Here is a 26000-nt window from a genome sequence, read left to right on the forward strand (position 1 = left end):
TATCAGAGTTTGTCAGTTTGGTCCATTGAGGTTAATAGGCAGCACACTTGAAAAGCTGACAACAATTCACCACTTTTTTTTTTATAATCTTTTTCTACACCTTATAACAAACAGATTTGACCATATACTATATATGGGGCTACAATTTTCAGGTTTCCCAGCCTAACAACTTTTGCAGAATCAGTGTATGTCAGTTTGGTCCATTGAGGTCAATAGGCCATGCGCTTGAAAGGCTGCAGACGACATTTCCCCTCTTTTAAATCTAGAAATGTTGTTCTACAGCTTCTAACAAACAGATGTATTTCATATATTAACGGGTAACGATTTTTATTTGTCCCAGCCGAACAATTTTTACCAAATCAGTCTATGAAGGTTTGTTCCAATGAGGTCAATAGGCAGCACTGGCTATGCCTGGACACCACATGGGTAACTCTTCCCCACTTTTTAACCTCATTTGTGGCATTAACATGAACAGGAGAGTGCAGACGAAGTGAGGTAACGATATAAATATAAAAGTTTTTTGTTGTTGTTTGTTTTGTTCATTTCCCAATCATGGACAACTTCACAGAGATGTGAGTTGCGTGTCTTGCAAATAGGCATTGCAAATTGCTGAAACCTGTTTTTTTATTTTTATTTCATTGTGCAGTGGCACAATCACATTCAGTGGTGTTTTTGGTGTCGTGAGAAAGGGGAAATGCGTTTTACTCTAATGGTGAGATGTGTCATTTCTGAACGAAATGATGGGTGTAATCTAACTGATTTGCCAAACCAAAGCATTGAAATATAGCCTTGTCAATAGGGCGAGCTGTTATTTACCGTTATATATATTTTTAATGTTTTGCCACTATATGGATAAAACTAACAGCTGAGATTATTTATTTCGTGCTATGATACGGCAGCAAGTCATTGGTCTTTGACTTTTACTTTGAAATGTCACCGTCACCTATTCACATATCGTGACCGGAACCGACCATCTGTATTTCGGCTAATTTCATGCTGCTTTTACCCATTTCTTGTCAAGCTACTTCAATTTCCAAGGAGAGCTACTGTCTGTACTGTTTGGGACATATAGACAGAGATATTTAAAAACATTCAAACAATCTGCATGATTGTTTAAATACAATCAAACCAAAAGTAAACAGTTATCATCAACCATAAAATTCACTTCTAACACCAAAGCACTGAATTTTTGTATTCTTAAAATCTGTTTCATGCAACAAATCTGTCTAAAAGCTTTTAGCAACATACAAAATAATGGTTTAAAGCTTTCAAGACGAAAAACAATGCAAATTCATAAATCCGTTTATTAAGGATGGAGGCCTATTTTCTATTAGGCAGACAGTTTGAACAACTAAATGACATTTCCTGAAAATGATAGTTGCTAGCCAAAAGCTTTTGGACAGGCAAGAATTTTCAGTGCTTCAGACTGGCCTACCTCTCTGTTCCCCCTCCCACCACCTTTTCCTCTATCAGGCATTTCTCTCAAGGAGAAACCAGTACAATCAGAGGTCGTCAAGGTGATCGTTTCTGTGCCACAACGATGCATTCATATGGCGTAATTGTGTTATGAGATAGATGGGACAGTGCATGTACTTAGGCCTCTGTAGCAATTCCATGATAAAGGAATTTTAACAAGCATGAAACGTAAGAGGATTTTAGACTCATTATGCGGTATGAGTCCTGATTTGCCCACCAGTGGAAAGTTTAAGGGAAGTGTCTGCGTGAAACGAGCATGAAATTACACCATTCATGTCATTCTTGCGTCACCAAATTGTAATAGAAAATTATGTATTTGCATTATTTTTTTGAAACATAAATAGCCTACACCAATCAATGAATGAAAGGAGTTTACACAAAAATGAAAGTAAAGAGAAAATAATACAGAAAATCCCTTTGAAGTCACTTTCCTCGCCAGAGAATAAAGAATTTAAGTAGCATACAAATCTGAATGACAGTAGGAGGTATAGAAAATATGTTGGAACGCAAAAAAATATCATTGTCATCCAGATTAACCATTAATATGACTATAGCAATGACTCATTTTACTTTCAATTTTTTTATTTTTCAGTGTCAATCAATACAAAAATAATAAAAGCCAGGTACTAGATGCAGATGCATCTTAACATAGCCTTAAATTCACCTCTTGAAATATTTACATTTAAATAGGAGATAAATTCAATTCTACCTGGTTTCTGTGGGGGTGTCTGACAGAATGTCAGAATGACGCACTCTTTCAAATACTGATCAAACGTTAGGTGATGGGATGGATGGGGAGGATGTGTGTATAAATTCTTCTGCTCAGCATATAAAAGCCAATGTGCCACACACATGATCAGGCAAGTTTGTCAAGGGACCAAGGATAGCTACGACACCTGGACGCTTGTCATCGGCCGGGAACAGGTTTGTGCCTTTGATTTCAATGTAAATACCGTTAGTATTATTGATTCATTTTGTGAATAATGAATCTTGGTGTCAGTAGAACTGACGGATATGCATTGTGACAGTAGTCAAAGTCATGGAATGGAAGTGGCAATGGAATTTATTGTATTTATTTTGAAAGTAATGCAAGAAAAAGTGCATGTATAAGTTGTAATTGTGTTTTTTTCCTGTGTCTAGACAATGCTTGCATCCCAGTCACAATCTCTAGCTATTCTAGTCCTTGTGGTTTTCACAGCTGTTCAGTGTCAGGATGACCGACGGTGAGAGTCTGACCAAAGTGTTCTATAACAAGTCTGTGTTGATGTTTAAACAAGTCTGTGTTGATGTTAAAGCATAACAGTTTGTATGTAATATGACATGTCAGTTCCACGCAGTAGATTGAACACCTGGCTTTCACCCTGTTGCCATGAATAAAGTTACCTTTAATTTCACTTACATTCATTTGTGTAGAAGTAGAATTAATAATGTATCTTCATCGCCGCTTACTGTATATACACATTTCAGATAGCTTGTGTTTTTTCAGTACTGCTAATTAAAATTTTCACAAGTGCAAATTCTGCGTTTGGTTTTGGTTCAATCTAGTTTAGAAAAGAACTGTGCCTTATACTCTCTTTCTCTCTTTATCTGTCTGTCTCTCTCTCAGGAGAGCAGTGACTGAACATCAGCTGTTGCATGACCGCGGCCGCACCATTCAGAGTCTGAAGAGGCTCATATGGCTCTCGAGCGCCATAGAGGGGCTCCACACAGCTAAAGCTCGAGCCGTTGCCGTCGACGATGACCCTTCCAGGTGTTGTTCTGACCATCCACAGCAGCTCTTCGCTCAGGGTGCTAGGGACAGCAGTGGCCACATGGGGGCGATGGAGTCACTGTTTAGTGACATCTTCAGACCTCACATTACAGCTGTACTGCCTAGTTCAGAAAAATAGCTTTTTCACTGTACATTTTATGGTTTCTAAACTTTGTGCCAATGCTATCAGTGTGCTTCAAGGTGGCCTCTTTTGTTTTATTGTACAGGAAATGTATGTGCATACAGAGCTTCATACTACTTATGTGCATTCCCTTATGTGTGCTTCACTGTAGACAACTGTGCTGTTGTTAAGTCTCTGTTCACATGTTGCCAGCACTGCTACTGTTGTAAATAGAGATGATATTTTGGACTGGGGAGATTTGGAAAAAAAGTCACAGAAATTCTGGAATGTTTCCTCATCAGAATTTCTGTGGGAAGGCAATGTGTTCTATATAGCCCAAACCTATAGGAAATGTACAGGTCTCAGTACTGTTTTGCTATGCAGTTTGCTATGCAGTTATGCAGAAAAAGGAGGCCAGGTTGGAAGGTGAGGACTCATAGGGGTTGTCAGTATGCAGTCTGGCAGTTCAATAAAAAGCTCTGTTTATATTTGTGACTGTTCTTTAGAGGTGAGGTTAGCAGGTAGATTCTCCATGCAAGAGAAAATGGTCATGCTTGATGTTTGATTCATAAGTTAGATACTACACAATGCAATCAAAATTCAGTGATAAAAGTTTAATTAAAAAGATCGTCCAATCTTCTTAAGTAGGTGAAAAAAACACAAACAAAATAAATTTGAAAAATCCTGACTTTAATAAATTAATAATAAAGTAATTTTATTTATTTACTAAATACATTATTTTGTATACAATGTTGTATTTTCTAATCCCTAAAGTAAGAATGTAGAAATTGCACGAAGAACAAACAATTTCAGTCCGCAAGCAACTTAAAGTCCAGAACTTTCCGCAGAATGATGATTTATGCCTCTCAAACCATGATGTATTATTGCAGAGTAAAGACTGATGGCACATATAAAACACACTCTGTAAAAGGTCACTGATAACATTAATCTTCACGCTGTTTCAGAAATGCTAACTGAATGACAAGTAATCATTATTAAGGTGATGGTATTAATTAGTTGGTAATAGGCGTAATTATTAAGATTTCATAAAAAAAGATCTTGTACAAGTTCCACTGACAGGACTGGATAACATGTCAGTTAAAAACTTGGATAAACAAACTACAGGTATTTTCTGTAAATCAGTGCACAGCAAACAGATCCACTCTCTCACACACACATGGAAACAAGGATTTGCAAAGGCAAATACAAACACACACACACACACACACACACACACACACACACACACACACACACACGAATGTGCATTGGTTGTTAGGAAATAGACAGGTGTTTTCTCTCATGATCCTTTCCAACTGGTCTCCTGGGTCCTGATACAAAGAAAAAGAGAGAAATCAATTAAATGCAAAGCAAATACAATACAACCATAGATACCATCTCTGTCCTTTACAATATGGACTGATAGAATGAACCTGTACTTTTATTTATAATTCTATCTCATTTGTGTGTGTGTTTGGCACTAAAATGGTGGTCTTACAGCAACCACTGGATATGAAATAGCACTCTAGGTATTCCAACACACTTTGTCTAAAATGTGATCAATGTTCTCCTGTTTGGCAAGAGCACGTTTCACATCAGGCAGACAGACAGCACTTATAATCCCCCATGGCCTAATTGGGCCTCCCCCTGAAAAAGATCTACCTACTTCAAATTAACAACAACAACAACTACAGCCAACACTTTTTTACTCCAGCTTTAAAAAATATAGCCATTTCCAACAGGAAGATGTAAGGCAGGGTTAAGAGCAGACGTTAAATACAATAGCAGAATATACCCCACCAAACTAAACTATATTACAGTTATAGACTCAATGGCTCGGTTGGAAACTTTGAAACAGTTATAGTCTATGCCTGTGAGAAGTGAGTTAGCGTAATGTGATCCTGTTGCAAAGGACCTTGAAGGCAACATGCCACTGCTAACATCTCTCACTTGCCCCTAACGGACCCTCCATCTGGTATTACAATTGGGGCATGCTGTCTGAAAAACAGAGATGGCTTATGAACTGCCTGAGCACGGTCTGACACTGCAGCATGTGTATCATGTGTCAGCATTAATTGATGGGCTGTTACCCATAAACCCGCTGACTCTTTCTGTTTTGATTCTGTTTCTGTGTACAGAAGACAACAAAACTATATTTTCACATCATTCTAGATCTGAAAATATAACAGTAGCATATTATTCAGAAATGACATGCAATTTGAAAACGATCACCAACTACACCTGGTGATTCCCATTTGACTATGAGGTAGTGTTAAAACGTAACCCTTAGAGGGCATTGCCCCACCCTTTGCCATTCCACAGTAATAGAGTGAGGGGGTGAGGGGGGAAGACGGACAATGGAGTGTGGCGTGTTGCCTCCGGTCACACTCACTGTCACTCCAGGATGTCGGCTAGCTTTTCCTGGTAGTACTCGTAGTTTTCCTGACAGTCCTCCCACAGCGTGAAGGTTTCGCAGTCGTTCTCCACGAATGTGTCCCAGGTGTATGTGAAGTCCAGCGGCTTCATGACACGCAGCTTGCAGCCCGCTGCCGCCAGCGCCTTCAGCCCTGCCTGGATCTCTGGCTCCTCCCAGTCGAAGAGACGGGCGGAGAAGATGGTGAGGCGGAGCGTGGGCCGGGCCTTCAGCTGCTCCGCCACCTTGGCGGCGCAGGTAGCACAGGGGCTGGATGACACGTACCAGGTGGCGTTGTACTTAATCTTGGGGTTGTAGTAGGGCAGTATCTGCGTGAAGAAGGCCTCCTCTACGTGCTCGGTCGCGTGCTCATCCTCCAGGTAGCCCCGTAAGAGGAGTCCATCTCGGCCTGGGTCCATCAGGTAGCAGAGGAAGGTCTTGTTGCGGCCCGAGCAGTATTCCACATTCTTGAACTGATACTTGAAGAAGAAAGGGTCGATCCGGTTCCTGGGAGATAGGAAGAAAGGACAGCAGTACCTTGAATGAACATGAAGTATAGTTTTGAAAGTCACATTGTTTCTTACTATATTTCTTCTGTTGTTTACTATTGTTTGTCAACATTGAGTCCCTCTGATTTTGCACCTGGGTTTCTACAAAACACTGAATATTATTTTGCCTGGTTGACACATAACCAGCATGCCACCTTATATTTTTTGATGTATTTTCTGTTTTCATAGCATTAAGCAGTTTCAACTGAGAATGAATTAATACAAAAATAATTCTTTGTCTCATCAAAGCGTTCTTCATGTGAAAAGGGTTAGGGAGGATTTACAGAATACATGACAAACAGCTTTGTCTGGGAGAGTGGGCGAATGAGAGAGTAAAGTACTGTGTGCCCTGAATGTGAACACAAATGAAGGTCAATAAACAGTGTTTACTATAAGCTATGAATTATAAAATGAAACTATAATAAAATAAAATGTATTAAATATTATTAATTTATCTGGAACTACTTGTAAAACATTAGCCTCAAATAAGGAGCGATGCTTTAAGCCAGTTATATTCTACCAGTTATTTTCTACCCATTGTCCATGGAGAGATACAACATAAAAACAACTTCTAGTACAGTTCAGTTTAATCATACAGCCTTAGGTTAGCCTTTAGCCTTAGTTCTGTGTCTATGTGCAGTCTGCCTCCACATTGACCATGAATGCATAGTTACCAGATTACCAGGTCAGTAACACATACCTAGTAGGCTTGAAGTCTGCCTGACTTTGGCTTAAGTGTTGTGCATACCACTGCGACCTGATAGCACAATAGCCTTTAAACTGTGCCCTGCTCTTTGTATGCCTGAGCTGGCGCTAAATAATGTTTTATATGTAAATAATGTGAATGGATTCAAGAGAATAAGTTAAAACACATCATTGCACATATAGGCTTGTTCCGTGTCTGAATTGATGACATTTTTCAAAGGGGATGATCTGAACATTTCATTCAATGACCTTCGCCTTAGAAATACAACATTGCACATATAGGCTTGTTCTGTGTCTGAATTGATGCCATTTTTCAAAGGGGATGATCTGAACATTTAATTCAGTGACCTTCGCCTTAGAAATACAACATTGCACACATAGGCTTGTTCTGTGTCTGAATTGATGACATTTTTTCAAAAGGGATGATCTGAACATTTCATTCAATGACCTTCGCCGTCAAGAAAGATGAACAAAGTTAACAGGTGCAGCTCTTCTCTCTTCACATTTAGCGTGAGACGAACATGACGCCCACCCCATCCACCAGCACTGCAGCACCTCCCACATGCCCAACCCCCGCACTACTACAAATCAACCCCAGCCCCGACTCCCACAACCCCCACTCCCTCAAGTCCAAGCCCCCAGTAGCTTCAGTGCCCTTTGGGCCACATCCAGTGCTGTCCTTAGGGCTTTTAGATATGGAACTGCTTCACATACCGAGCAGATAGAGAGGCTCACGAAGGCAAGTCGGTGCTAATTTTGGCTCTCTCGCTATGGGAGCCCGGTCCCATTTAACTCTGCGCCAACCTTCTATTATGACTGCTGAGTGCCAATTCTATGCCCGCTATTGAGGCTTGGTTGGCTGGGGCCACTGTGATGTTCGTCCCGTTAACACCACAGCTGTCCACCTTTAGGCATGCTGGATCCCGGGCCAGGCCCTCATTTTCATAATAGCTGTGATTGATTATAATATAGAAACAAATGTTCCTGTTGACAAGCCAGAGGATGCCTGGGCTAGGGCAGCCATTACTGCATTGCCAGAGAGAGACGTGTCCAGCTGGGGTGGATGCACATTCCATAGTGGAATAAAAGACGTAGTTCTTAGTTTGAGTGGCCCCAACTGAGCACTTGAGAGGGTTCAACCCATAGACCAGTCAGCTGATATAATATCTAATCAGTATGCCAGTAAGCTGGAGCAAGTGTTTATACACAGTCAGTAATGGGCCTTTCTGAAGTTTCTAGATACTGGGGTTCCTATTGGTGACTCAAGAGGCTTCAGAAACTCCATCACAAGTTTCTTAGAACTTTGAAGAGCTCCTTGATGAGGTGTTTCATCATTTGAGTTTTTGAAAAATAACACTTTGATGTTGTATGGGTACAGAATAGTTTGATGCTGAATGAGGTTGTGGCTGATTGCATAGTGCTTATCACTGGTGCACCGTCTTTTCTCCACTTGTCTCTTGTTAGGACACTGAAATAGCTCAGACATTCTAAGTATTACCAGTATTTATTTTTAGGATTCTATTTGTGTTAATTCATTTTGTTACAAATTAAGTATAGTGTGGTCTATGCTAATTTAGTCAGACTGTAGTTTGGATGTGAAGGTATAATTAGCCACTTCATAACATATACATACTGTATATGAATAAGGATAACACCTTAATAAAGCCTATTATCCCCATTAAATATCCCAACAATGTAATCCATTACTGAATCAGGTACCGTATAACACCATTGCTATTTTCCCCCTGCAACTGGTAAATCAGTGAAGCACGCAAGATTTTTAATTTATACCACAGGAAATTAAATAAGAGTAGTACATTGCTTATTTCCTAACTAACTGATCTGCTACAACAGATCTTGAACGCCTAATTGGAAAACAATAAAATATGTACACTGAGGCAGCAGATGCGTGTTTTCTGTCCATCCAATACTACTCAACTAAAATATACCATTCCAACACAAATGTGTCTCTGTATTTGAACAGGGAAGAAGCCCCAGAGCGCTGTGTGCCACTCACCCTGAGATGATCTCGAAGGGCGGCAGCTCCATGAGCTCCACTTTGTCTTCCTCGTCCCCATTCTTCACGGGTTCCCCGTCAGCCGCCACCCCGTTTGTGGCCCCGTTTGCGGCAGCTCCCTCGGCAGGGGCCTCCCCATTTTTCACCGTGTCCGTGGGCTTCTTTTCCTTGCCCTTCTCCTTTACCTCCCCCTTCACCTCCTTCTTTACCTCCACCTGCGCCTCCTTCTTTTTGTCTACCTCCTTCTTTTTGTCTACCTTCCTCCTGACCACAGGCGCACTCTTCTTGTCTGCCATGACTAGTTTACGGCTGATGGCTGGCTGGGGAACTTATATGTGTGTGTGTGTGTGCCTATGTGTGTTCGTGTGTGTGTGTGTGTGTGTGTGTGTGTGTGTGTGTGTGTGTGTGTGTGTGTGTGTGTGTGTGTGTGTGTGTGTGTGTGTGTGTGTGTGTGTGTGTGTGTGTGTGTGTGTGTGTGCATGTGTGTGTGTGTCAGGAGGGTGTCGTTGAACAGAGAGACAGCTGCTGCTTTGCGCTATAAAAAGGCAGGCTCAGGCTGAAAGATAACCGATCCTCAGGACTGACCCCCTTGGAAGGGGTTTGCGGGCCTATTCTGACAGACCCACTTTTGTCTTATTAGATTCAACTCTAATGCGGCTTCTACAGTTCCATAATGATTTAAACAGAAAAGGTTTGTCTGAGGTTGAAGTGCTAAATGTGGCTGTATTTTCTGTTCTAAAACCTGTTTAATAGTATGAGCTTAGCCCTGTAATAGTTTGCAGGTGGGTGTAATGGATTAATTGAGAACCACACTCATCTTTTGTGCAAGCAGTGGAGTAATGGCCTTTTTAAACAAACTTGCCAGAGTCTCCATATGTGCCCGGTCCTGTGACTTTGTGTGGCGAAGTGTGTTGCACTGATGTCTTGCCCTACACAATTCTGTGAGTGGTGCATACTGCTCAGGATGGCATCTGTAATAAATTACCTGACTGCACCAGCCTTTATTTTATTCTTCCATGCAACGTTTTGGTTAATAGCCGTAAACTGACAGACAAACATGAAGACATATGTATTGTATTTTGGACCGGCATGTCATACTTGGAACATGTAATTACAACTATTCTCCACATAGAGGCAGCACACATTCATTTTGGCGAAGACAAACCATCACACCATAGGGACCGTGAAGACCAGTATTTGTGTTTCCTTGCTTGTGTCGTCAGTGTGTGTTTCTGTTTTCTTTTTGAGTCTGTGTGATATGTGGAACTGACTGTGGGCAAATCCCTGTCTGTTAGCGTATTTGGCCACCCTTATGTAGTGCGACATGTAAAGATTAGATGCCCCTAGTGATTCCATTCTTCTGTATAAGTCTGATTGAATGTTGGGTTGATGAATATCTGGTAAGATGTCAACATTGAACCTGCTTCCTTTGCTACATGATGTAAAAGCTCTTTATTCATAATGGTGCTAAAATATTCGACTTTTTAAAATTTATTTTGAAGAGTGGCTCTGAGGTCCAGTTTTGAGGCACTGATTTGGTTTGGTTTGGCAGGAAAACATTCTTTTGCCATAAGCTGATATGCTTATGGCAAAATCAGTGGGTTTAACAGTCCTTGGTCGAAGGCGCCATCATTTCAGTGGCGACGTGGGCTAATGCAATGACTAGCTAATGAATATGTGACACAGGAGAATTGGGTAATGCTATTTTTCCAGGGACATTCTCTATGTCAACAAGACAAACCCTTTGTGATAAAATAATCAGGTGTGAAGCGTAACATCATTGCCTAATCTTTAACCTGGCGTCAGGGCTAGGTTTGAAAAAACAAAACAAAACAATGAATTAATTCACACTCATACTTACTCACCTTGCCAGGGGGGTCATTCTCTATTTTTACATTCCCCTGCTTTTCCCTCTCTCTCTCCCTTTCTCGCTCTCTCTCTCTGATAACATGGGGGAATTCCTTCTGTACAGATTTACCCATGAGCTCTCACAAATGTATAACAGGCTGGCCTGAGCCCGTGTTCAGGTCAGTAGCCCATGAAGGGTGGCTGCTGTTTGGCCTTGTTGTTGTCTTTAGCTGAGGTTGATCTCCAGCCTCCAGGCCTGCTCTCCGCCATTCCTCACTCTGATTCATTAATCATTAACCATCATCATTAATCCAGCACACTGATGTCTTAATGAAAGATTGGTGAAAACTATTAAAAGGAGGTGCATCGATGAATCCCTCTATAGGCCTGTTGGGCCCTGCCGAGGGACCCAACATTTTTTGCCCTTATCCTCAAAATATTACAATTATTTACCATTAATGAAAGATTTAGGAGGGGTATAGTATAGTTAGTCAGTAAACTAGGGAGCTATGGCTGTCCCTGGTCTGGTTAAATGTTGTAAAATGTTTCTGTTTCTGCCATGACAATGTCAATTGTGCAATCATTTTCAAAGAGGTATTGCAAATCAGTCAATTGTATTTAGTATTGTAAAAGCATAACATAGTCCATGAATGGCCTTGGGCTTTCCAGCACACAAATGGCTTAAGTTGAATAATGGCTGTTGATTATGACGTGTCTTGGCTCTTGACTCCAGTCTCCAGTATTGTTTATGACTATGTGGCGGTGAGTGATAGCGGGCCGATGTCAAAGGCAATGCCTTTATAGCAGGCGGTATAGCAGAGCCTCAGGATACGAGAGAGAGTCAGGAACCTGTATGACGACATTCCAGAGCAAACACGTTTGATGCTTTCTTTCCTTGACTGGAAAATGATGGGTTCACCACACATTGTGAGAGGGCAACCAGTGAGGTTGTGAAATCTGGGGAAATTGGAGAATAGGTTTCAGTGTTGTCACACGCTTTGTCTCATTGTCTGGCCTGCCAGAGTCCGCAATGGAGCCTCGGACCTCTGAGATGCCTGTGTGTGTTTTGGAGGGAGGGCTTTCTAGTGGAATCCTCTGCGTCTTACTGGGTATATAAAAAAAATCAGTGAGATTGCATCACCATTTAGTATTGACTTTTTACTTAGCACAATTCAGTGCTTTTAAAAATGAGCGCAAACTGGTAGTACACTGTTATTTTTAATCAAAGTAATTGTTGTTTTCTTTTTTTATACCTAGGCCCTCTTATGTGGATAAACATAAACACATGGAGCTTAAGCATATTGGGGTTTACACACCTGTCATTGCCATGGAGGGGTCTTTGCATGAGGTTTAAGTATTTAGGTAAATGTATTGTGTAATAAAATGACCACTAGAGCCCAGTAGTGAGCCGATTTAACTTACTCAGAACTACTGTGACTGTGCACTGAAGCGAAACTCAATATAATAATTGCCCAGGGCAATTACTCTGATACTCTGATGCCCAGGGCAATTACTCTGATACTCTGATGTTATGGCAGGCGTGGTGCATTAAAGTTATCATAAATGTGTTTTTCATTAAGCATAAGTAGCAAGGATGTACAATAATTGTATGACATATGGCTCAATCAACCTATTCTAAGTTAACAAAAATAACCCTTGACATGCATATGCATATGCATATGCATTTCTTTATAGGACAGACCGCATATTGCACTTTTATTCATATCAGAAATGAACATCCAGTGAGCTTCCTTAGAATGCTGTACTCTAAACCAAATGACCTAAATGTGAATGCGTGGTTGAGTCAGTAATAAAAACCTGCCAACTGCATTGAGAGCGTGTCAGGCACTGATAGGAGCCAACAATGATTGCAGAAGGGGATAGATGCTGGAGTCTGAGCTGTGAGAGGCTACAAATCGAAACCTGCGCTAAACTCACACACACACACAGGCTGAGCTGCAGGCCTTGAGTCAATAGTAAATATTGGCACAAATGAGGTAATTTCTGTAGAAGCAGATTGTGTTTGTGTGTATACGTACCCCTCTCTCTCTCTCTCTGTCTGTCTCTCTCTCTCTCTCTCTGTGTATAATGCTATTTGGTTTGTTTGGGCGGTTGAGAGGTACAGGTGTTATGTTTGGGTGGTTGAGAGGTACTATACAACAAATGTGTATTGAATGAAGATGTGTATTGTTAAAAGTGTATTGGTCTCGTGCATACACTTCACGGAAAACCTAAACACTTAAACCTTGAGGCACTGCATGCTAAAGAGAGAATAAACATTTAAAAAACACATGCTGTCTTCATGTGTATACTGTCATTTTGACATCAACACAATACAAATATAGACTATGCTAAGAGACAAAGTGAGACATAGATAGACTATGCCAAGAGACAAAGTGAGACGAAGATACACAATGCCAAGAGACAAAGTGAGACGTAGATAGACTATGCCAAGAGAGAAGGAGGAGAGGAAAATAGGAGGAAAGACGTGCATTGTGGAGGCGTGAGGGCGAGGGCTTGTTTTGTTTGACTGTATTCTCAGGAAAACAGATAGGGGAGGGCAGCGGGTTAGGGGAGGGAGGGTGTGTGTGCACTGCCTGTCACGCCGGTGGAAATCCCCCTCCCTGCACTCACCTGGGCCCGCCTCGCAGGTATAAAAGCCGGCACAGGTAAAAGCGGCAACAGGTGCGCTAGAAACACACAGCAGTAAACAGTTTGAGGAGCCGGAATCAGTGGAGAGAAGCACTCTGTGGCTATACACTCGTGTGGACCTTTCTATTCAGTGGATTACAATCCAGCGGCACATTGCAGACTCCACGTTCCCCTGCCTGAGGATTGCAAACCAGGTGAGTCCTCTTAGAAAGGGACCAGGATCACTAAGCATCCCTTCACTGTCTCAGAATTATTGAGAGAAAATCTTTATTTTGTAATATACTTTAGAATCACGCTGGAAGACATGTGACCCTCATCACATGCTAAATTTGTATAGCATCGTCATAGCAACTAGGGGAGAAACAATGTTATAACTGTTTAACTATATAACTGATGCTATACAAATAAAGTAGAATGCAGCCAAAAAACAAGTGTGAAAAACCAGGATATGTGAAATATGCATGGCTAAAAGCTATTTTGTGACGGTGCAGTTTTCCCCATGAATAACTGTTTCCATATGAACAACATGTCCAGCTTTGCCATGACGACCTCCAGTGAGCTCAGTCGGATCCTGAACAACGTGAATGGAACGGTGTACCCCGCTGAGCCATCTCCCCTGTCACCCATGCTGCACACTGTGACCTTCCCCACTCCTGTCATCAACAAGATGCCCCAGTTCACTGACTTGTCATTTGCCAACACACTGGGTAAGGGCAGTTAACCTTGTCATGCTCCACAGCGCAAAGCCTGCACTTGATCTTAACACTTAGGAACAGCCTCTTGGGTTGCATCCATAAAGAGTGTAGATAAACTGTCAAAGTTCAGTTTGAATAGTTTGTATGACAACAGTCATGGTTTATTGGGTCTTTGCAAAGAGTCCTCAGAAGTATCGATTGGTCCACTTAAGGGATGAAGAGACGAAAGAGCAAACAACAGACAAAAAAAAAGCCATGATGGTCTGAACTCCGCCATGACCTCATTTCTTGAATCATTAACTCTCAGAAAATGTTTAACTGGTGCCAATGGCATCTGAGAAGAATGTCTCCCTTTCATCCTGCGAGCAACCCAAACTTTATTTAACTTCTCCCTGGTGATAAAGCTGTGGTGTGACTGCACAGACTGGTGTCACCTGCACAGGCAGTTAAACAAGCGGCGATGACAGGCACAGATAAGACTGGGCTGCCAAGTGCAGACGCTGAGGTTAACGGGTTAATGAGCGGCCAGTCTGCCGGGAGGCAGTAGAATCCACTGCCTTAGGAGTCTGTTTAGGTTGCCTCAACTGACCTTGTGGCATTGTTTTTCACCATAGCATTTCGGTTTTTATTCACTGCCCATTAGATTAAAGTGTAACTGGGATGACATGTCCCATGACAGGTCCCATGCACAACAACTGGTGCACACACGCAATAAATCAACCCCGACTTATTGTTGCTTTTGAACCAATTTACCCTCACAGGTCCATGGCAGCATGTGAACCCTCTGTACTGGACTAAGAGGAACGTCCTGGACTGGATCGAGTACCACGTGGATGAGAGCAAGTACGATGCCAGCGAGCTCAACATGGAGTACTGCTTTCTGGACGGGGCCACTCTGTGCCAGCTGTCCCACGAGACCTTCCTCTCCATGTACGGTGCACTGGGCGAGAGACTATACCAGAGCCTGGAGAGACACAAGCACAAGCATGGTAAGCCAGTCGTGTGGGAAGGGAGTGTAGTAGGCTAACATTGCCATCTGAGCAGGCGTGTGCTGCAATGAAAATAAACCTTCTGTGGTTTTGTTTGTGTAATTCTGTTCAATCCCAATGTGGCGCAATCACTGACAGTAGGTTACAAGATATATGAAAGTGTGTGGGTGTCTCTTTTCCACAGACATGCCCTGTGACCTGTTAGATCCTTTCAATGAAACCTGCACCCTTCTGAATGACTTCCTGGGCAACCTACCTCAGTACCCGACGTTCCTGGATGACGATGGCATTGGACTTCTGGACACTGTGGTTGTGAGCGATGGTGGGTTGCTCCTCCCTTTTCCAATCAGCAAACCACTGTTATCTCCTGTGATACCACTGACTCACTGAACTGTAAATCTACTTTCCCGCTATGCTGATATGGAGACCGACTGAACCTCATTTATTACCTTCAGCAGATATCAAGAAAGAGAAGGATTCCTACAACTACTGTTGGCACATGACTCCACTGAGCGATGGTTATGAGTCTGGCTCTTCACTCTCTGACAGCCACAACAGCTCCACCATGGGTAAGGAGGATGCCTTCACCTTTTCCTCTTGTCATTCTAACACTCTTGGTACCTGAACTGATGACTATTATCCAGAGGAATAAATGTATTTATTTGTTTATTTTATTGTTTATTTTTGCGTAAAAAATAAATATCCTTTGTGCTCTTCTTATTATAGGGAGCTTCATGAACCCCAGCTCTCCAGAGTCCACTGGAAGTGAATCAGATCCAGAGTACATGGAAAATAAATTCTCCATCAAGAGTGAGTTCCATGCTTCAATCTTTGTCTTAGATTCCCACTCTAAATTTTTTTTTTATGAAAACAAAGATATATGAACTTCATGTAAGTGAGGCGATGTTGTGCACTGATGGTGTTTTATTGTATTGTTTTTGTCTAGAGAGCTTTGTGAAACAGGAGGGCGGAGAGCAGAAGAAGAGAGGAAGAGGGAGACCCCCAAAGATCAACAGAGGCAGTGACCACTACATCGAGACCAAGAAGAGCAAACATGGTGAGAACACCTCCAGTTATAGAGCCTTACTGAACTCTTGCTGATGTTAACAAAGATTATGGGTGATTTTGACTAAGGTGGATTAAAAAAATACCTGTACATGTTTATCAAACACATTCATCCACTTTTATCAATTGCGTAACTAACTAGACAGATGTGTGTGCATGTGTGCTCCCTCGGTATCAAACCCATGACCTTGGTGTTTTGTTTAACACAAATGCACACACACACACGCACCTTGATAAAAAATAATAATGCATGCCTTCTTTCCATGCTGTAGCTCCGCGAGGCACACACCTGTGGGAGTTCATCCGTGAAATCTTGATCCACCCAGAGAAGAACCAGGGCCTGATGAAGTGGGAGGACCGGCGCGAGGGTGTCTTTAAGTTCCTCAAGTCTGAGGCTGTGGCCCAGCTGTGGGGCCAGAAGAAGAAGAACAGCAGCATGACTTACGAGAAGCTCAGCCGCGCCATGAGGTGAGCGCAGAACACGCAGAACACGCAGAACACGCAGAACACAGAGAGAAGCCTCACGTCTGCAGAGAAGCAGCAAAAGAGCATTAGAATGATCCTTAAAAAAATAGATCTCAACTAAATGTTGTATTTTATCATCAAGGAGAACAAGAATGATCCTTAAAAATAGAATCCAACTGAATGTTAGGAGCTATCTTTTTTTTGAGAAATTCACTCATACCAGTTAAACATGGCTGAGAACCAACACAGAGACTATAGAACCCAACTCCAACCACACCCTGGCAGACAAACAAAATCAAACAAAACAAGAAGACAAAAACAGAAAAGACTCCCTAAAAATCATATTTTTTGTATTGCTTCATGCTCTAAAAGAGATGAACATTAAGAACAGTGACAATATCATACATAAGAATACTGTGTAGCGTAAGACTCTAAGACCCATGCAAACAAATAAACTAATTTGTATTTGAAAAAAAAAAAACAACAACGACACAGCAGCAAACTGACATGCAGTGTCTCCCCCTCCCCCATAGGTACTACTACAAGAGAGAAATACTGGAGCGCGTGGATGGGCGTCGCCTCGTCTACAAGTTTGGGAAGAATGCCAGCGGCTGGAAGCTGGAGGACCTTGGCCTGGGAATGTGAAGTGTCCAACGGTGGGGTAGAGGGGGGACTGTTGTGTGTGGGGGGGTTCAGGTAGCAGGGGGGGTGACACTTTTGGGAAAAGAGGTGTCTTCTGACATCCTCTCTGCAAAGGGACAAAAGACTGAAACTCCCCAAGAAGAGTCCACCCAACACCATCTCCTCCCCCCTCTAGGGTACAAAAGACACAAAATTCTCACATGCAAGAATGTGGGAAGTGGTGTTGCAGAAAATGTAAGCCAAAGTTTTTCGGCTCCAGTAGGTTATATGAACCAATAATGATGCTGTATGAGTGTGTGTGTGTGTGTGTGTGTGTGTGTGTGTGTGTGTGTGTGTGTGTGTGTGTGTGTGTGAGTATGTGTGTGTTTGTGTGAATGAATAATGTACATACACTGTCTTCCCATGTTCATGTTCCCTAAGGTGGATGGAAGCATGGGTTGTTGTCTGATTATTGGTCAGGCATTGCTATTGACACCTCTCAGGCCTTGCATATCCAAGTGCTCCTTTCGACTCTCTTCAACTCTTTGGTTAATCTGAGGGTCTGAACATCCCTCAGTCAGTCATCTCTAAAACCTTACTGCTGACAGGAGAAGCACTTTGACTTCAGTCTCCTAGAGGGGACTTGTTTTGATCCTGTAAATCCTAGGTTGAAGTCCTATTTAAAGCACTACCTGTTTATGTTCATTTTCTTGGAATTTGTGGTGATGGTTTTTGAAGAGAAAGTCTACGAGTAATGGCGTGAGACAACTTTGTCTGAGAAACATCACGACAAATAGCAGAGATGAAAGTACTGAGACCAGAGAGAAAGAGAAATAAAGAAGACATAAAACACTCAGGGCGAGTTTTATGGAGGAGGACTGTGAATAGTCATATGATGTATGACATCTCTGTGTAATAACATATATTTAAATATATGCATTTGTAAACACACTTCTACGAATCAAAAGCAAATCAAACCCTGGCTATAGACGATTACTGCTTTTTCAGATGGCGTGTTATATATGAAAATCATTCAATAGATTGTTGTGTATGAGAGTTAAATCTCAAATGGTTAACATTTACAGTTACTGTACGATGTACTTACATTTATGTATGGCATATTGTTTATTTTTTTGTATATGTCTTTGTTAAATAAAGTTAATGAAAACAAGATTTTCTGTTAATGTTTTTCCTACATCCCCTGTATCCTGTGAAAAATCACAACATCAACAATGAAGAAAGCAAAACAAAAATGATCATGAAAACAACCAAACTAAATATTACATGCATTTGAATAGAATGTACTTTTCAAGCTACTCAATAAATGGCCTGAAGTTCTTCAAACATACAGATAATGTCCAAGTGTTCCCCTTTTTGTCTTATCATCATTTAATGACACAATGGTCGACAAATAACTTAAGAGCCAAGGCCTTACTGAGGATTTAAAAGCAACATCCCATCCCAAACAGTTTATGGGTGACATGGACGTTATTTGACAGCCACGCTGTCTGATAGAGCAATCACTCACCACAAGGAACAACAGACGGCATCTAAAGAATTTTAAAAAGTGTCTTTCCGTTTGGGCTGACTGGAAATGAAGATATCATCAGCATATCTCTGAAATTACACTGTCACTACCCACACACTCTCAGAGGATCAGATGACAACTGTATGAGAAAATCACTTCAACTTGACACTGACCATGGTCTTGATCATACACGTACACCTACGTAAAAGACTGTTGTAGAATCTTAAGAGAAAGAGATGTTAAAGTAGATCATTTTCTTGACAGTCACACTGCAAAATCACCAGTGTTTGGCAAGTGAGAGCTCACATTCCTTTAACGAAGATCACAATTATCTCAGCATCCCCCCCAAACACACACACACACACAAACACCCAAACAGCAAAGAGCTTCCCTGCATTTCAACAACCCATTACACAAAGAAACTGCTGTGCAAACCTTCATGATCTCTTTAAAAGTTGTTTTTTCTTTACATCACCACAGACATATTAGCGTCATCATGGCCTGTACGTCTGAAAGGTGGTTACATGTTTCAGACTGTCCTTAGGCAGACAGGAGACAAACTGAAAGAAAAAAATAATAATTCATTCTGTGTCACAGCACTGAGATAAAATGTCAAATTAAGGTATCAAAGTCAAGTACAGGCCATTTGCTTTGTTTACTTTGCAGAATGAAATTCTTGATATGAATGTTCACCTTTGCACTCACAAGCCCTTCCACCTACACATCGTGAGGAGGACCATAAGGTGAGCTACTGTGTGAAATGGCACCATTGTCTATTGTTCAGGTGCCTCAATACTGTGGAAAAATGAATAGATGATACAATGTCACCTCCCCTTTTTTATTGAGAGTAGAGTTATTCATAAACATACTTTATTGAGGTTAGAGTTATTCATAAACATAGAGGAAGTATATCAGTATACAAAACCATAAAGTTAAGTTGCAACTGAAATGTAGAGAAATCCACTCAGATACTGTACATTGTATAGGCTATCCTGCCAAAGGTTGTTGATTAATCTGGATCAGACCTCTTGTAGGTACATGTTTTAGTTTTTCGCAACTGGAAAAAGTACCTTAACACCTCCTAAAAAAAGATAAAGTATTGAAAGGTTCCCAAAGTCAGAAGGTTAGCAGCCACTTTCTGCAGAAATATGTTAAAAAGGCTTCAGATTAACTTTCCAAAGACAAAACAACCAATATCTTAAGTCTACACCACTGGCGTCATTAATTACTGTGTGAAATGCCTGGACCCTCTTGCCCTGCATCTCTTCCATCCACCCCTGATTCATACTGTCCTGATTAAAGTCAGGGTAATTATAATGCTATAATAGGCTACATCAGATGTGTTCAGCTATTCAACTCGCTCAGCTAATCTGTCACTGATGAGCTCATTCAGGTATACAGAGCAGGGAAGATAAAACACATGCAGATCATGCAGAACCCTCAGGGACTGGACTGAGTTGCGCTGGTCTAGTGTAATGTCTAATGTTGTCTAATGACTGTTCAGTTACGTTTGATGCCAAATTTCATACTGGACTAAGATAGACAGAACCTGACAGATGAAGTAAATCCCCCAAGCATATAATGTATGAAGAAGCATGACCTATTTTCATCAAAGAAGTGAACATAAAGGTTCCAACAGCTGAACTGGTTGGGCCAAACAGCAGTGATGCCAGTCATTGCTTTAATTTTTCTGGTAGCACAGATGCTGAAGGTGCTGCAGACAGTAAATATAAAGAAGTGAACCTCTCAACTTCTCTCTGCACCCTCCTCTCTTCCTCTCTTCTTCTCTCTGCATTCTCTCCTCTCTTTCTCTCTGCATTCCCCCCTCTTCCTCTCTTCCTCTCTCTTCTCTCTGCATTCTTGTCTGCGCTCTTCTCTCAACTTCTCTCTGCATTCCCCCCTCCTCTCTTACCCTCCTCCTCTCTTCCTCTCTCGTCTTCTCTCCCCCTCCTCTTCTCTTCCTCTCTCGCCTTCTCTCTGCATTCCCCCTCCTCCTCTCCTCCTCTCTCATCTTCTCTCTGCACTCTCTCCTCTCTTTCTCTCATCTTCTCTCTGCACTCTCTCCTCTCTTCCTCTCTCGTCTTCTCTCTGCATTCCCCCTCCTCCTCTCCTCCTCTCTCATCTTCTCTCTGCACTCTCTCCTCTGTTCCTCTCTCTTCTCTCTGCACTCTCTCCTCTGTTCCTCTCTCTTATCTCTGCATTCTCTCCTCTCTCTTCTCTCTGCACTCTCTCCTCTCTTTCTTTCATCTTCTCTCTGTACTCTCTCCTCTGTTCCTCTCTCTCTTCTCTCTGCATTCTTGTGAGAAGGTGACATTTTCTGGAGGAGTTTGGCCCTGGTGTGGGGTGGACTCCCCCGCCACAATGGTTCGATGCGGTGCACCCACCATAGTGGCTGGACCCGGGAGGCCAAATTGCTTCAATTGAACTCAGCTGGCTGCCCCTATTAAAAGGGTGCCTCATGTTCATGGAGGGAGACTTTTTCTGGAGATGGCCATGAGAGAACTTTGCAGAGAGCTTTTGAACAGAAAGCATTGAGAAGGCATTTGTGAGATACCCTTACCTGTTGTGAGGTGGAGCGGGAAGCTGTGTCTAGCTGTGTGGACACCTTGTGCCTTGTTATGTGTGCTCTGCTGAACTGTGATCAGTAATAATGGTGCTTAGTGAGAATCTGGACTATAGTTAACCTATGCGTAGTGAAGTGTGCCTAGTGTGAGTCTGCATAGTGAATTGTGTCTCGTTTAAGTCTGCGTAGTGAATTGTACCTAATATTGGTCTGCATAGTGAATTGTGCCTAGTTTAAGTCTGCGTGGTTAATTGTACATAGTCTAATTGTGCTAAGGGAATTGTGCCTAGCTCCATTCTGCAAAGGAAGTTGTGCCTAGTTAAATGTAGCACTGTGAGTGCGTGGTGAATGTGATTTATGTTTGTTTATTTTCTGTGCAATGGTTTGGGGTTGATGTAGAGAATTCCCCCGGTTAATAAAAGAGAAATACATTTTTATATGAAAGCCACCATCTCCTGCACCCTTCTTCCCAACTACACCACCCAGTCCAGTCGTGACCTCCCAAAACAACGTGGGGTGACCGCCCGGTTCCTCACAATTCTCTTCTGCACTCTTCTCTCAACTTCTCTCTGCATTCCCCCTTCCTCCTCTCTTCTTCCCTTTCTCTCTCTGTAACATATTTAATTGCCACACTTACAGGTTACAGGAATAAAACATTAAAACAAGAAAGCAGCATTTACCCATGATCCCTAGAACCAGGAACTGATCACTGTGATATAAAGTCATAAATGGCTCTTTTGCATTTAAACTTACTTTATTGTAATATATCAGTTTCATGGGAGAACATTTTTCTTTCATTTTAAGAAACTGATTTATGTCCCTATGCAAATAGACATGCTGATAAACAGGCATACACTGAAAAATAGGTTATTGTTATATAGGTTGAATTGGCAACATTGCAGTGTCACAACTACAAGATGAATGTATTGCAAAAGATACAGTAGGTCAACTGCCATCTTGATTATTATCAATACCTGACACACTCACGTGGGCATTAAGCATAGTACACATCTAAACTCAGCATAAACACACAACCCATTACCAAATTATATTGGAATTTTAGTATAACTCGCATTAGTAAACACGTATAAAAACTGTTGTTAAAACTGATAGCTAAGTTTGATTATTTCAATGTTCTTGCAATGGTTCATGACATCCATTTCAAGTGCACAGAAATATGTACACTTGAAACACCTGTTGCTGAAAATAACTTTTGGTTAGATCAAATTAATGGTAATGATTTCAAGGATGAAAATGGTAATGGTAATTTTTTTCAAGGATGAAGTTATGTTAAATTATTTTGTTAAGAGTATTGGGGTTGAGAGTATAAGAGTGCATATTCAAACATATGTTAGATCTTAGCGTCCCTTAGCAGACAAGGCAGTTGTAATCAACTGGGTGTACATACGCCTACCATAAATGCATATACAAGACAAAGTGAATTTTGGAGGAGCTGAATTGACCTAACTTGTCTCCTTCACATAGCACTGAGAGGTGTAGACATATACACACACACTTTCACTCTCGCCGGCTTCGTGTCGGTCACACCTGTTTAACAGGTGTATTTGGCCTGCAGCCAGGTTTTCGGCTCAGCACGTAATTTACTGGAATACCCTGGTCAGTTGCCAGTAAACTGAGTTTGAAGGAGGAGCTAGGTTACTTATTTTCACTCTGACAACAGTCCCCTTACAGTAAAGTTTTCTTTAAGTCAATGGCTTACTTACATAAGGATTTTCTTGAGGTTAAGTATTAGGTCTTAATATATCCAGGATGTGTCCAGAGGAACAATAGGATTAATGCATGTCTGACAGTTTATGTCCACCTTAGTTCACTTAACTTAACTTTTTCCAAAGGCCAGGTAGGAGAAAGAGGATAGGATGGCACAAAACTTAAGGCCAGTTAGCCATGCCATTGCTACTTCCCATGCTCTTTATGGGGCTTAGTTATTCAGCCTTAGCAAAGTAGCCCCAAAACACCACCCTCACGACCAATAACACAGTGATTCTTCATCATCACCTCCGCCTTTCTCCTCCTCCTCCTCCTCCTCCTCATCTACAGCATCCTCCTCTCTCAGTTAGATTGGAAATGGGTAAGCACGATTCTGAAGTCTGATACACGTTTATCTTATCTTAAGTTCTGATAAAAGTTTCCAGTAAGCTATCAGTGACGTAGCTGTGTTGTCAATCCCACAGTTTATGATTTCTCCTAATGGTGCCCACACCTCTGTCTCTCTTCTTCTCCTCCTCCCCCTCCTAGGTGTTTTTACCTTCAGTCTCCTTGCAGATACTGTGTGTGTCAAAGATAAGGCCTGAACAAAAAGACAGCTGGGAAGTCTCAGGCTCCTATGATGCATAGTATCTGTGCAAAGACCGAATGCACATAAAACAAAGAAAAAACAACCAAAACAAGTCACAAACAAAACAATGCTGTATATCAATAACTTGGCATGATGATTGTGATCGCCACAGCTTTATGAGCAGAATGAAATGTCTCCTGGTTCAGTGTGAGGCCTTGTTTACAGATGGCACATCTTACTGGAAGCCTAGCCTTAATTACTTAACAACCCCAATCTCTTTGGAAGCGAAAGGTGCGTCAGATCTAGGGCAGCAGTGCAGATGAGCGCTCCCCGACCTCAGCCGAGCAACACGTGAGTTGATAAGAGGCACCCAGGATCTCTTATGTTGTTTTTGAACGTTGAACTCCATGAACTGCCATGTCTCATGTCTGATGTGTACCCAGTTTTTACCGTCATGTGCCCGTTAGTAACAGGCACACACCCTGGTCAACAAACCTAACGCTGGCTGGCATCGGTGGCGACTTGCCGCGCTCTAATCTCAGCTTTATTAACCTGCCAAGGGTGACGCCATTATTCCACATCACTTCTTTGTTAGGAGAGCGCCCTTCGTGGCTGAGCATCTACTCCTCAGACCTTTTCATCCTGTTCTAATGTGGTATGAGGAGACAATCTGACAATACTGTGACAGCTGTGGAAGGAAATGTGGTTTAAACATTTTGCTTTTAAAGAGATCTTTTCTGGCCTTTAAGGTCATTATGAACATTGCAGTGTCTTTTGGGAGGCTATTGGTGCATTGATGTATGGTAGAAGAACAAAGGATCACACACACAGTGGTGCATGACACTGAAGTGGGATATTTTAAATATTCAACACCATTAAAGCGTATTAAAAAAAAAAAACTAACCATTTAAAAACAGAGTTAAACTAGTGTGCCAGAGCCCTCTCAATGTTCACTTCCAAGGCATCATTAATTAGCTTTATGAGCTTGCTGTAAATCTGGTCACTGAGTATTATTGTCTGTCATTAACCCAGATGTATTCAGGGCCAATGGGTTCAGTTTGTCATTACTTTTGGATATGTAATTTGTAGCGGTGACTACACGGATCATAAATACAGAGTGAAAAGCCAGTTATTAATGTTTACTGACCAGCCTTGCCTGGTGTTACATCTGAGCGACTAGCCAGCCAGTGTTGTTTTCTATTGAGTGCAGTACAAATAACATGAACACGCAGAGAATCTCAGAGAATCAGTCAGTTGTGTCTGCATTTTTTAGTCCCAATTTGATCTCTTCCAACACTAATGTGTCCTCTTTCAAGGCATTAACTCATCAGTTGTGTGTAGAGAAACCTGTAGTTTCTTATAACAACCGTCATGTTAACTAGATTTCGTTTTATTTTGTTTCATTGAACAAGATTCCATTTTCATCTCTCTCCTTCTCTTTCCCAAAGCTTTTCACATTGTATCTGGTCTACTTTCAGCATCTCAGGTATGGAAACAACATGGATTTTGCAAGATTTGGTTTGTCTTATAATCAAATGCAGTTTGTCCATGTGATGTCTATCCCATATGAGTAAAATGTATATTTTCCACTCCTGCAGCCAACCACACAGTTTCTGCTTTGTCATCTGTTGCCTCTCACCAGTTTTACAGAGGAACTGCATCAGGTAAGCTATGACAAACAGTGCAAACATCCATATCGTGAATCCTACATGACCTTCTTACCTGTACAACCAAGGTCTCTATTAAAATGATGTGAAAGATGACATGATGTAATTGGCTTCCACAACAAATGACCAGTTCAAATGCAGTTTTAGTGGAGAGATTACTGATTGTGCCACTCAAACTACCTGAATAGTTTTGACATTAGTTTAGTAGTTGGTTTTCACATATACGGCCTGATTTTTAAACAATGCTTCTTTATCTTGCAGCTTTACAAGAAACAGGTATTAGCCTGATGTCCAGTGATGAGAGTGAAACAGATGACAAGGTGGTCATCATGAAGCCAAGCTGATGGAGTCCCAGTCCTAACCCTAACTCCTAACGTGGAAGATGCCAACTAGCAGCACAGAGAGTACTTTGCTCAAAAAGAACATTGTGTGGATGATTTAAAGTTTTCCTCCATACCAGCAAAAGATTATGTGAACTTTTACTCACCACTTTTATAAAAAGGACTATGAGAAGTAATGTCATTGGAATCTAAAAGGCAAGGAGAAAAATTTACAAAACTCTATTTGTTAAATATATGTTT

At 41.5% G+C, this 26000-nt stretch overlaps 3 protein-coding genes across 4 annotated transcripts; 2 read left to right on the plus strand and 1 right to left on the minus strand.

Moving 5' to 3' along the window:
- Positions 1 to 341: 341 nt before the first annotated feature.
- Positions 342 to 3835, plus strand: pth4 (parathyroid hormone 4). The gene is made up of 3 exons (XM_031567288.1): positions 342 to 2400; positions 2617 to 2699; positions 3083 to 3835. The coding sequence occupies exons 1-3, from the start codon at positions 2329 to 2331 to the stop codon at positions 3363 to 3365; spliced, it is 438 nt and encodes a 145-aa protein (XP_031423148.1). The 5' UTR covers positions 342 to 2328; the 3' UTR covers positions 3366 to 3835.
- A 206-nt stretch (positions 3836 to 4041) lies between these two features.
- On the minus strand, positions 4042 to 9423 carry apobec2a (apolipoprotein B mRNA editing enzyme, catalytic polypeptide-like 2a). Its single transcript, XM_012827831.3, has 3 exons — positions 9031 to 9423; positions 5740 to 6267; positions 4042 to 4678 (listed from the first exon to the last, which is right to left on the minus strand). Exons 1-2 carry the CDS (start codon positions 9324 to 9326, stop codon positions 5742 to 5744), a joined length of 822 nt encoding a protein of 273 aa, XP_012683285.1. The 5' UTR covers positions 9327 to 9423; the 3' UTR covers positions 4042 to 4678; positions 5740 to 5741.
- Positions 9424 to 13562: 4139 nt separating this feature from the next.
- On the plus strand, positions 13563 to 18536 carry elf3 (E74-like factor 3 (ets domain transcription factor, epithelial-specific)). Of its 2 annotated transcripts, none has more exons than XM_031567289.2 (9): positions 13563 to 13724; positions 14065 to 14237; positions 14987 to 15214; positions 15399 to 15536; positions 15670 to 15783; positions 15941 to 16024; positions 16161 to 16271; positions 16552 to 16747; positions 17278 to 18536. In XM_031567289.2, the coding sequence occupies exons 2-9, from the start codon at positions 14072 to 14074 to the stop codon at positions 17387 to 17389; spliced, it is 1149 nt and encodes a 382-aa protein (XP_031423149.1). In that variant the 5' UTR covers positions 13563 to 13724; positions 14065 to 14071; the 3' UTR covers positions 17390 to 18536. The 2 variants fall into 2 exon arrangements, with proteins under 2 accessions (XP_031423149.1, XP_012682740.2); XM_012827286.3 differs by having other exon boundaries at positions 15673 to 15783.
- The last annotated feature ends 7464 nt before the right edge of the window (positions 18537 to 26000 follow it).

This window comes from Clupea harengus, chromosome 5, assembly GCF_900700415.2.
Source record: "Clupea harengus chromosome 5, Ch_v2.0.2, whole genome shotgun sequence".
NCBI classification, from domain to species: Eukaryota; Metazoa; Chordata; class Actinopteri; order Clupeiformes; family Clupeidae; genus Clupea; species Clupea harengus.

What these genes read in the sequence shown, in the direction of transcription:
- apobec2a (XM_012827831.3), bottom strand. Translation starts at nt 9,326, where the DNA reads ATGGCAGACAAGAAGAGTGCGCCTGTGGTCAGGAGGAAGGTAGACAAA. An exon ending in CCCTTCGAGATCATCTCAGG is followed by an intron (nt 6,268 to 9,030) that starts GTGAGTGGCACA and finishes CCTATCTCCCAG; the next exon opens with GAACCGGATCGACCCTTTCT.
- pth4 (XM_031567288.1), top strand. Translation starts at nt 2,329, where the DNA reads ATGATCAGGCAAGTTTGTCAAGGGACCAAGGATAGCTACGACACCTGG. An exon ending in TTGTCATCGGCCGGGAACAG is followed by an intron (nt 2,401 to 2,616) that starts GTTTGTGCCTTT and finishes TCCTGTGTCTAG; the next exon opens with ACAATGCTTGCATCCCAGTC. An exon ending in CAGTGTCAGGATGACCGACG is followed by an intron (nt 2,700 to 3,082) that starts GTGAGAGTCTGA and finishes TCTCTCTCTCAG; the next exon opens with GAGAGCAGTGACTGAACATC.
- elf3 (XM_031567289.2), top strand. Translation starts at nt 14,072, where the DNA reads ATGACGACCTCCAGTGAGCTCAGTCGGATCCTGAACAACGTGAATGGA. An exon ending in GACCAAGAAGAGCAAACATG is followed by an intron (nt 16,272 to 16,551) that starts GTGAGAACACCT and finishes TCCATGCTGTAG; the next exon opens with CTCCGCGAGGCACACACCTG. An exon ending in AAGCTCAGCCGCGCCATGAG is followed by an intron (nt 16,748 to 17,277) that starts GTGAGCGCAGAA and finishes CCTCCCCCATAG; the next exon opens with GTACTACTACAAGAGAGAAA.